The following is an 11,211-nucleotide window of genomic DNA, read 5'->3' on the forward strand; positions in this document are numbered from 1 at the left end:
GCGGGGTCCCTGGCAGGGGCGTGCCGGGGGCGTGGCCTAGTCTTGGGGCGGGGCCTCAAGGGGCGGGGCCTGGCCGCTCGGAACCGCAGCCTATCAGAACCCTTAGAGGGACTTGGCGGGTGGGGGGGCGGGGAGGTGGGAACCGGATTGGCGGGTCCTACCCGGGACTCGGGTGCTGAGGGCGGGGCGTGCTGGGGGCGGGACCTTCCGGGCGGGACCTATCCGCGGCGCGGAGTGCGGGGGCGGGGCCTGAGGGGGCGGGGACTGCTGGGCGAGGCCTATCAGCGTTGCAGAGCGAGGGGGCGTGGCCTCCGGGAGGCGGGACCAGTCGGGCGGGGCCTATCAGCGGCGCAGAGCGCGGGGGCGGGGCCTGAGGGGGCGGGGCCCGCGGCGGACTTCGGCCGGCGTCGCCCGCTGTGCGCTGTCCGGCACTCGGCAGCGGCGTGTCCGCGCGTGGGGGGCCCCGAGAGCCGCATGGCCGCCATCAGGGCGCTGCAGCAGTGGTGCCGGCAGCAATGTGAGGGCTACCGGGACGTGAGCATCACCAACATGACCACGTCCTTCCGCGACGGCCTGGCCTTCTGTGCCATTCTGCACCGCCACCGGCCGGACCTCATGTGAGTGCTCGCGGGTCTCCGCGGGGAAACCGAGGCCGGCCCAGCCTCGGAGAGTTTGCGTGTCCAGCAAGTGGAGCTGGCCCCAGCGGTCAGTGCGTGTGACTCAGTCCTCTTCTTCCTTGGGAAAGGCCTGCCCGATGCCCTCGGGAGCCCCCGGGTCTCCTGCCCAGCCCTGGCCCGTGCATGCTTCAGGGGAGTACCAGGGCCCCTCATCCCCCCATCCTGTCTGAGGCTTCAGCCGATTGGACCCCCATCGCTGAGCACCCAGGAGGTGAACTGCAGCCGGGCCCCATCCCTGAGGCACCCCACAAACACTCAAACACTGACCCCTGGGCGAGCTCTGCACCCTGGGGCCCCGCCCCAGCCTCTGGAAGGCGTATGGGGCAGTCCAGTTGCCCTGTGTGAGGCTGGACAATGAAAGCCTTGTTGGGGCAACACCCAGGGTGAGGTGCCACAGAGGCTTCAGCCCCATCAGCTGCAGGGTCGGGCGGAAGGGCTGGGACGGAGCCAGCATCTGCGTCTTGGTGGGGGCAAAGGGCCTGTCCCCGTCCAGTAGCTGCATGACTGGGGCCTTCCCAGGCTGTGCCTGCCCCGGCATGTAGGGCTGCAGAGTGAACATGGGACGCCCACGTGGGTGCCAGCGGCCAGAGGTAGGGGTTCTCGCTGTGGGGCAGAGTCTCTGGGTGATCCCAGGGTCCGGGTCTGGCGGCCTGGCTGGCCTCTGGAAGGACCCTTACTCCAGGAAAGTGCACATCCTGCCCCCTGTCCCCGGCTGGTCTCCAGGATGTGGGAGCCTTTGTCCCCTGCTTCCTTTTAGCCCCAGAAGAGTGTCCGCCCCACCTCTGCGGCCGTGCCGGAGTCCGGGGTGGGGTGCTGGGCTCTCAGGGAAGGGCCAGGGGCTGCTCTCCAGTGGCCACATTTGCGGGCCATGAGTAAGTAGCCACCCTGGACAAACAGGCCCTGCCCGGAGGCGAGGAGGCGGGAGAAAGAAGGCGCTGAGTGGCCCTTCCGGGCAGACTTGGGGTGGGGCCGTCCCAAGCAACTCTCACAAAGGGGTGTCAGATTGACGGGTGCCTGCGGCTGTGTTCTTCCTGGCCCTGCAGACATACAGGCTGACAGAGAGGGAGCTGCGAGGAGGGTTCCTGGGCTGCTCTGGGGTCCGGAGACCCCACCTGCAGCTGGCCAGCAGGGCTGCGAGCAGTGGGGCTCCTCTGCAGCATGGTCACCCCGTCCTGCTGAACCCAGCCCTGTTTCCTCCCAGGCCTCCCCCGCCCTCCCGCCCCCCCACCCTGCAGCCTTGCAGGAGTGTTCCTGCATCCTCACTCTGGGTGGCCTGTCTGTCCCCGCTCCCCCCAGCTCCCTGCCAGGTAGAGTTGGCTCCAGATGTGCTGGACACAGGACCCCCTGAGGCTGCCCGGGGGAGCACGGTTGGGGGGGGCAGGGGATTACAGGAAAGGGAGTGAGGTCAGGGCTCCCCGGAATGTGGAAAGGGGAACATTCCACAGGCCCTGGAATGTGAAGGGAGGGGGGGGGCATTTCCCAAATCCCCCAGACATGGAGGGTGAACACTCCCCAGGACACTGGAATGTAAACAGGGGGGACATTCCCCCAGAGCCCTGGAATGTGGAGGGGGCATCCCAGGCCCCCCCAGTGTGGAGAGGGGGCATCCCTCAGGGACCACAGTGCAGGGGGCACACAGTGGCTGAGCGTGGCTGGCTGTGGCTGGTGGCTGCAGAGTAGCCCAGGTCCTGAGCATGCGGTCATTGGGGTCTGTGCCCTTGGGTAGGGGTGGGGATGCCGAGCTCGGGACTCCAGCTTCCTGCAGAGATGGTCATGGGGCCCTGGGTGAGCTCCAGAGGTGCAGGCCTGGGGCTCCCACAGCTGTGGGGTCAGGGGCAGTTCCTGCAGGTCCCTGAAGGGACGGCGGGTCAGTGTGTGGTGCTGTTCTTGCACTTGCATGGGGCTGTCAGTGGCCTAGCCCCCCCCACACGGACTGTGAGACTCTGGGAAGACCAACAGAGCCAGACAGCAGTGCTGGCCAGTGTCCCCACGGGCCCTGGACGCAGGTGCCCAGCTGCGCGAAGGCGGCCTGCCCTCCTGGAGGCAGCCCCGCCATCCGGTTGGCACAGAGCCCCCAAGTGCTCTTGGACGGTTGCAGAAGCATCTGAATGTGTTTCCTGGGAGGGTGTTTATGAGGGCAGCTGCCTCCATCGCCTTAGGGGTCTCGCCTTCCTGGGGACCCCCGTGTGGTGGTTCCTGGTGCGAGAAGGGTTAAGGCCCAAAGGTCTGTTCAGAAGAGTCCATTCACACCAGAATGCAAACCTTTGTGCGGGAGTGTGCGTGCATGCGAATGTGTGTGACGGTGATTGTGTGTCACGTGTGTGTATGTGTGGGTGCATGTGAGTGTGGAGTGTGACTGTTGTGCCACTGTGCATGTGTGTTTTTGTGTGTGTACATGTATGTGTGACTTGTGAGTGTATGCATGTGTGAGTGCGCATGCGTGTGACTGTGCACATGAGTGTGTGCAAGAGAGTATGTGTGTTCATGTGAGTATGGAGTGTGACCATACACACAACTGTGTGTGAGTGTGTATGTGACTGTGAATGTATGTGAGTGGTATGTAAGTGTGTGGATGTGTGTGAGAATGTGGTGTGGGATCATGTGTGCACATGTGAGTATGTGTGTGCATTTGAGTGTGTGTGAGTGTTGTATGTGACTGTGTGCACATGTGTTTGCATGTGAGTGTGCATGTGAGTGGTGTAATTGTGTGTGCACATGTGAGTATGTGTGTGCACATGAGTGTGTGAGTGTGGTGTGACTGCACGTGTGTGATTGTGCACATGTATGTATGTGAGTGGTATGTGACTGTAGGTGTGTATGTGAATGTGGTGTGACTGCACGTGTGTGAGTGGTGTGTGACTGTCTGCACATGTGAGTGTGCATGTGTGTATAGTTGTGAAGTCCGGTCCACCCTTCACTCACCCTTGGGATCTAGCACCCTCAAGCCTCCAGCCCTGCCACCTCCGTGTGCTGGTCACCTCCCAGAGCTGGACACTCCTGTGGTGGGCCTTCTGGTGGGTGGCTCTGGGCCCTCTGTCCACCCGCTCCTCACTGATGCCTCCTTCCTGACTCCGAGATGCTCAGGCATGCATTCTCTTGTTTTCCAGCAACTACGATGCCCTCCGGAAGGAGAATGTCTATGAGAACAACAAGCTGGTGAGAGCCCGCCCAGCTGCTCAGCACTGTCCACCTATGAGGGCCCAGCCCTGCCCTGGCCCTGCCCCGCCTCTGGCCTGTCCCTGCCCTGCCCCTCCTGGCCCCATGTCCCTGCCCCATTCTGGTCTGTGTCCCTGCCCAGACCCTGCCCCGACCCTTCCCTGGCGAAAGGGGCGGGATAGGGGTGCTGAAAGGACCTCCCCCAGGCATTCCAGGTGGCGGAGGAGGAACTGGGGATCCCGGCCCTGCTGGACGCAGAGGACATGGTGGCCCTGAAGGTGCCTGACCGGCTGAGTATCCTGACCTATGTGTCTCAGTACTACAACTACTTCCATGGACGGGCACCCAGTGAGTGACCCCAGCATGGGGAGTGGGGTGCCCAGTGAGTGACCCTGACATGGTATGTGTGTGTGAGTAGCCAACAGGCACCCAGCACCTTCCCACACATGCCCCCTGCACACACCCCCATTTTGTACCTATTGCCTGCCTGCCCCCCACATGCTCACATACACACACACAAACACACACTGACATACACACACACACACTCTTACCTCTTACATCACACATGCACACATGCTCTTACACTCACACGCTATTACCCTCACACTCATACTTACACTCACATTCACTCTCACACACTTACACTCAGATGCTGTTACACTCTCACACTCACACACGCACACACACCTTGCTGCGTGTGGGTCCCTGGAGACTTTTCAAACCCACGGGTGCCGTGGCTGTCTCGCTGCAGAAGCCCCCCATCTCGGGGCTTTGGGGGTCTGCTGTGGGCATCCAGGCCTGGCCCTGGACACCACGGCAGATGGTGCCTCCAGGTGGGGCTGGGGGGATGCTACGTCCTTCCTCCCTCATGTCCCCCAGCCCAGCACCTGTCTGAACCCCGTCCAGGGCTCAGGGGCTGTGGCCAGGGGCACCCACTCCCCTGGTCTTTTCCAGTCGGCGGTATGGCCGGTGTGAAGCGGTCTTTGGGGGATCCAGATGCAGAACCTTCTGGAAAGAAAGTGCTGGCCCAGCCCATCAGTCCAGGCCAGACAAAGCCCCATGCCCACAGCACCCAGCAGAAGAAGGAGCAGGGAGCAGAGGGCCCTCCCCCCCCGAAGGCCGTAAGCACCCCAAGCTTCTCCCTGCGGTGTGGGAGGAGGTGACCCCTGTACAGATGGGCAAACTGAGGGCCCCCCAGCCCTGGAGGCAGCCCTTAGGCCTCGTTGCCCGGCCCTGCCCTCACCAGCCCCTCCCCCCTGCCCCACAGGGCCGTGCTGGGGGCAGTCCGGTCAGCAGCGCGTGTGGCATCTGCGGGCGGCAGGTGCACCTGGTGCAGCGCTACCTGGTCGAGGGGCGGCTCTACCACCGCAGCTGCTTCAGGTGGGACGCGGGACCCCTCGGTGGCCAGGTTGGGCGGGGCAGGGCGGGGCGGGGCTGAGCTTCGCACCCCTACAGGTGCTCCATCTGCTCCAGCACCCTGCACGCCGGGAGCTACCGGACCACGGGGGAGCCGGGCGTCTTCATTTGCACCAGCCATCAGCCCAGAGCCACGGACGCCGGGCCACGGGGGACCGTCCCCACGGAACCCCTGGCTGCCAGCGCCCCACGGCGGGCTGGCAGGGGGGGAGAGGCAGGGCCTGAGCCGGCTCGGGGCAGCACCCCCACCCCAGAGCCCAGGCTCCCCTCGTCCGGCACCGGCAGCACCCCCGTGGCCAACAGATGCCCGGCAGGGTGGCCGGCGCCAGCACAGGGCGCAGCAGTGCCCGGCCCGCACCCGGTGGTGACCCCCCACAGCCTGGACTCCGGTCGGAGCCCTGTGTCTCCGAGCCCCACGTCTGCCCCGGCCTGGACCCCATCAGCCTCCAGGACACAGGGGGCCCGGGAGAGATTCATGCAGACGCCAGCAGCCCCGGGCCCCTCCCGGGAGCAGGCGCTGAGCTTCCTCCAAAAGGCCCTGCCAGGACCCGGCAATGCCAGGTGAGGGGCTGAGGGCACGTCCTGGGTTGCCCGTCGGGCCCTCCCACAGGCAGGTGTGGGCAAGCAGCGGGCAGAAGCCGAGGTGCCATGAGGAGGGCGGAGGATGGGGAGGGGCTCTAACATCCTCAGCCCCAGGGAGGCGGGGGGGCACCCCGTCCCCGTCTCCTCCTAAGGGCCGTGCACGTGGCCCCATGGGCGAGTTTCACACAGGGACTGGCTCCCCACCTGCTGCCCCGTCCTTGGGGCCCCACAGGAAGGCCTTTGTGGAGGGGTGGGTGTGGGGGCTCCCTGGTCTGGGTCTGTGTCAGCACCTGCCTCGGCTCCCTGTCCAGCGGGTCACATTAGCCTCCCCGGGCGCCGCTGCCCGCTCCTCCACGGGGTGCACGGAGACCGGCCACCCCCTTGCTCCTGTCTCAGCCCGTGCCTGATGCCAGCTGTCACCCACAGCACCCCCCGGCCCTCCACGGCCTCAGATTCCCACCCTGGCTCAGCGAAGGGGCCACGAGCAAGTCCAGTGGCCAGCCGGTCTTCCCAGGCCCTCGGTGCTCTCGGGAAGACTCAGTCATCTGTGCCCCCAAGGGTGGGCATCTCCCCTGCAGCAGGCGGGAGCCGGGGGACCATGGAGGTGGACAGTGCCAGCGCCAGGCCCAAGCCCGAAGCCTCACTGGCAAAGGGTCAGTGTGGCTGGTGGGGGCCCAGAGAGGGCGGTGGGGTCCCCCAGCCCCGACCACCCTGATGTCTCCTGCGCTGTCAGGCCCCGGGGGCAGCCCTGCAGCAAGTGAGGAGGACCCTGCGGCATGGAGGAGCCGTCTGAAGCCTGTGCAGAAGGGTCCAGCGGGGAGGTGAGGCCCCAGTGCCCCATCCACCTGCAGCAGATCGGGAGGGGAGGGCCCTCTGCTGCCCTGAGTGCCGGGCACAGTGCTGGCATGCTGGACCTTGCTGTCCCAGCACCTGGGAATCTCCCTGAATACTGGGGCCATCCTCAAGGAAGTGGACACTGGGGTCCATAGGGGGGATGGACGCTAGGTGTCCATGGACGGGTGGAATCTGGGGGTCGTCCTCAGGGGAGTGGACACGGGGGACCGGACCATCCTCAGGGTACTGGACATTGGGGGCCATCCTTAGAGTGGACTCTGGGAGTCGTCCTCGGGGGAATGGACAGTGGGCAGTGCACTCCCACCTCGGCTGGGTTCAGGAGTTGTGGGCTCCTGGTCCTCGAGGTCTGGCGTGTTCATGCCCCTCACACGTCCAAGCTGCCTTGTTCTGGGGGCCAGGGTTCAAGTCCATGGCCAATTCACCCCAAGCCTCATCCTGTGCCTGCCCCTGCCCCGTCCAGGACTCTGGAGGTGAAGGAGCCAGCGAAGGCCAGTGAGGTGCCCCGGAAGTTCTTGGGGAGCCCCAAGGGGGACGCCCACATCACCCTGACCCCTGTGCGGCCAGCTGACCCTGGGTCCCGACCCCCAGGTAGGTGCTGACAGGGCCTGCGGCCACTCTGGAGCAGACTGGGGGGAGGAAGACACTGTCCATCCTCAGACCTGCCCATCCTCCCCGCACTTTGGACTTGGAGCTGCCATCCACCCTCAGGCCCTGACCTTTGTGCCCAGCTGGGACATGGATCTGCCTTGTCCCTGGGCGGCCAGGGTGAAGGAGGGACACGGGCCAGGCATCTGCTGGACCCTCTTCTGAGCGCCCTCTGCCCCCAGCTGCCTCCCCGGGCCCCGCCCCGCGCAGGAAGCTGCTGGTGTCCCCCGGCCTGAGACTCTCGGAAGACTGGATCCAGCACAAGCCCAGCGGCCAGCAGGAGAGGACGGAGCCCCAGCCCCGGGGGGACTCAGGTCTGCCAGGGCACGCCTGGTCACGTGGCACGTTTGGGGGGGAATTTGCCGAGGGAGGGGCTGCTGGAACCCCAGCCTCGACCAGCACCCAACTGAGGATGGGGTGGGGCCTGGGAGGGGCCGCGTCCGGTCTGTGGGCCTGACTGACCCACCACCCCACAGGGACCTCCCCCACGCCCACAGGCCAGGCCACGACCTCCCCGGTCAGGGTGAGTAGAGCCCATGGGGTTGGGGGCAGCCCCGGGCCTGCCCCCCGACTGCTGCTCACCCCGCCGTCCACAGCTGCCCGCCGACTACCTGCCACCCGCCGAGATCCAGAGGCAGGTCCAGGCCATTGGGAACCAGCTGGACGCCTTGGAGCGCACTGGCGTGGGGCTGGAGCAGCGCCTGCGGGCAGCCGAGGGGGGTGAGGCGGCCCGGACCCCACCCTCGGCCCCCTGTCCCTGTCCCTGTCCCTGTTCCTCTCCCTGCCGCTGCCTCCCTCTCCACTGGCCTCAGGAGCCCCCTGTCCCGCAGACCCCTCCGAGGACGCGCTCATGGTTGAGTGGTTCCACCTCATCCACGAGAAGCAGCTACTGCTGCGGCTGGAGTCGGAGCTGATGTACAAGTGGGTGCCAGGGCTGGGGCTGCGGGGTCACCTGCCCCGTCCCTCCATGTCCCCCGTCCTGGTCTCACTCCAGCCCCCGCAGGGCCAGGGACCAGCGCCTGGAACAGCGGCAGCTGAACCTGCAGGACGAGCTGCGGACCCTGATGGCCATGCCGGGTGCGTCTCGTCCAAGGGCCTGTGGGCGCCTCGGTCTCCGCCTGGCTTCGCCCACTCACGCCCCACACCGCACTCGGGGCCAGTCTGGGAGTGCTCACTGGGCGCTCTCCTCACGCCCTCGCCCCTGCTCGCCCCACTCATCCCTGCTCACCCCTCACCCCTCACCCTGCTCACCCCTCACCCTGTTCATCCCTCACTCCTGTTCACCCCTTACCCCTGCTCTCCCACTCACCCCACTCACCCCACTCACCCATTCACCCCTGCTTGCCCCTCACCCCGCTCACCACTTATCCCACTCACCCCTCACCCCACTCATCCCGCTCACCCACTCACCCCTCACCCTTGCTCTCCCACTCACCCTGCTCACCCACTCACCCCTGCTCACCCCTCACCCCTAATCACCCCATTCACCCCTGCTCACCCCTTCAACCCGCTCACTCCTCACCCCACTCACCCACTCACCCCTGCTCTCCCACTCACTCCACTCACCCATTCACTCCTGCTTGCCCCTCACCCCACTCACCCCTGCTCTCCCACTCACCCTGCTCACCCACTCCTCCCGCTTACCCACTAACCTCTGCTCATCTCTCACCCCGCTCACCCACTTACCCTTCACCCTGCTCACACACTCACCCCACTCACCCCTCACCCCACTCACCCCTGCTCACCCCTCACCCTGCTCACCCACTCACCCCTGCTCTCCCACTCATCCCACTTACCCATTCACCCCTGCTCACCCCTCACCCCACTCACCCCTGCTCTCCCACTCACCCCACTCACCCACTAACCTCTGCTCATCCCTCACCCCGCTCACCCCGCTCACCCACTTTCCCTTCATCCCGCTCGCACGCTCATCCCACTCACCCCTCACCCCACTCACCCCTGCTCAACCCTAGCCCTGCTCACCCCTCACCCCGCTCACCCACTCCCCTCACCCCCTACCCTCCTCGCCCCTACTCACCACACTCACTCCACTCACCCCACCCCACTCACCCCTACTCACCCCAGCCATGCCCACTCAACCCTAGTCACCCTCCTCTCTGCACTCACCCCACTCTACTCAACCCTACTCATCCCCCCACCACACTCATCCCCACTCAATCCCTCACCTCACCCCCTCACCCTACCCACCCCTGCTCATCTTTACTCCTACCCACTTCCTCACCCCCAACTCACTCCTACTCACCCCTACTCACCCACTCATCCCCACTCACCCTTTGTCTCCCCACTTCTTCCCCCTGCACTCTTCTTTCTCCCCTCCTTCTCCCCTCTCCTCTTCCCATCACCCCCTTCTCACCCACCCCTCTCCCCTGCGCCCCTCCCCCCCTCCCTTATCTCCCCTTTCTCTTCACCCCTTCCTCTTCCTTCCCCTCTCACCACTCTGCCCTCTCCTTACTCCTCCCCTCCTGGGACCCTGTGTTCCCATGCAGGGTGGGGACAGTGGACTCCACTGATGGCAGCTCCCCGTCCCCCTCCCTGCAGAAGCTCTGAAGTCACCCCAGGACCGGAAGCGGGAGCAGGACCTGCTGGGCCAGTACGTGAGCACCGTGAACGAGCGCAGCGACATCATTGACTTCCTGGATGAGGACCGGCTCAGGTCAGTGATTGCTGGTGAAGGGACGCCAGGCCCAGCCCAGCAGCGGGAGGGAGAACCGGGTGTATTTGCAGGCGTGACCCCTCACCCTGGCCCCCAGCTCGTCTGCTGGTCCCCGAAGCTGCACCCTGGAGTGTTCTGGGCCCTGAGTGTGGAAGTGCCAGGCTGAGGGTCTGTGCGTGTTCCTCCCCCTCCAGCCATCCCCTAGCAGACGTCCCCTCTGTGTGCCCTGTCTGTTTTTTTTTTCTTTTTGGGTTACACCCGGTGATGCACAGGGGTTACTCCTGGCTCATGCACTTAGGAATTACTCCTGGCAGTGCTCAGGGGACCATATGGGATGCTGGGAATCAAACCCAGGTCAACCACATGCAAGGCAAACGCCCTACTCGCTGTGCTATCTCTCCAGCCCCTCTGTGCCCTTGTCTCAGGCCGGGGTGAGACGCTGCAGAGGGCCTGGGCACGTGGGGGAAGTGTTTGTTACGGGTATGTGGGGTGCAGCTCTTGGCTGGGGGGGCCCTGGCCTCAAGCCTCCGGGACTACATTGCAGAGAGCAAGAGGAAGACACGGTGCTACAGAACATGATCGACACACTGGGTAAGGGGCCACGGGGGCAGGGGGCGGGGCCTACGCAGTTCATTCCAGCCCGGGGTGGGGGGGCCCCCAGGGCCTGGGCACATTGGGGAAAGGGGCGCGTTGTTGAGCAGTGCTGCCCCCTACCCCCCAGACCTCCAGAGGAGCAGTGGGGACCAGAGGAAGAAGCCCAAGTCCCGTCGGTCCCGCTTCTGGTCCCTGAAAGGCAGAACCAAAACCCCCGAGTGAGCCTCAAGTGAGCCCCAAGCGGGGGCACCTGTACCCGCCCTCGGGGCCTCAATAAAGATGCTGGCCCTGTGCTGGGACCCTCTCCCTCCTCCCTTCTGGGGGCGTTTCTGGGTCACACTGGCCTCTGCTCATCTGGGAACATGCAGTGAGGGAGGGAGTGAGTGGGGATGGCTGTGTGCAAGGCCAGTGCCTCACCCCTGTGCCAGTGTGTCCCCCACATCCCTCTGTCAGCCCAGTGGGGGTGCTGTGGAGGGTGTGTGCTGTGGGGGTGTTGGAGTGGTGCGGGTAGAGAATGGGGGTGCTATGGGGGGTGGGGTGCCGGGGGCCTTTCCCAGGCAGAGAAGCTGTCAGCGCAGCCCCAGGCCTCCATGTGGACCTCTGGTCTTG

General features: G+C 65.3%; 1 protein-coding gene across 1 annotated transcript; it reads left to right on the forward strand.

The window, feature by feature from the left end:
• The first annotated feature begins 397 nt into the window (after nt 1-397).
• On the forward strand, nt 398-10,824 carry MICALL2 (MICAL like 2). The gene is made up of 17 exons (XM_056128326.1): nt 398-617; nt 3,785-3,833; nt 4,040-4,181; nt 4,791-4,957; nt 5,104-5,216; nt 5,292-5,444; nt 5,631-5,813; nt 6,261-6,487; nt 6,568-6,655; nt 7,150-7,277; nt 7,517-7,648; nt 7,887-8,054; nt 8,165-8,255; nt 8,338-8,411; nt 9,894-10,008; nt 10,553-10,599; nt 10,730-10,824. The coding sequence occupies exons 1-17, from the start codon at nt 475-477 to the stop codon at nt 10,822-10,824; spliced, it is 2,115 nt and encodes a 704-aa protein (XP_055984301.1). The 5' UTR covers nt 398-474.
• The last annotated feature ends 387 nt before the right edge of the window (nt 10,825-11,211 follow it).

The sequence above is a fragment of the Sorex fumeus genome, unplaced genomic scaffold, assembly GCF_029834395.1.
Source record: "Sorex fumeus unplaced genomic scaffold, SorFum_2.1 ptg000064l, whole genome shotgun sequence".
Lineage (NCBI taxonomy): Eukaryota > Metazoa > Chordata > Mammalia > Eulipotyphla > Soricidae > Sorex > Sorex fumeus.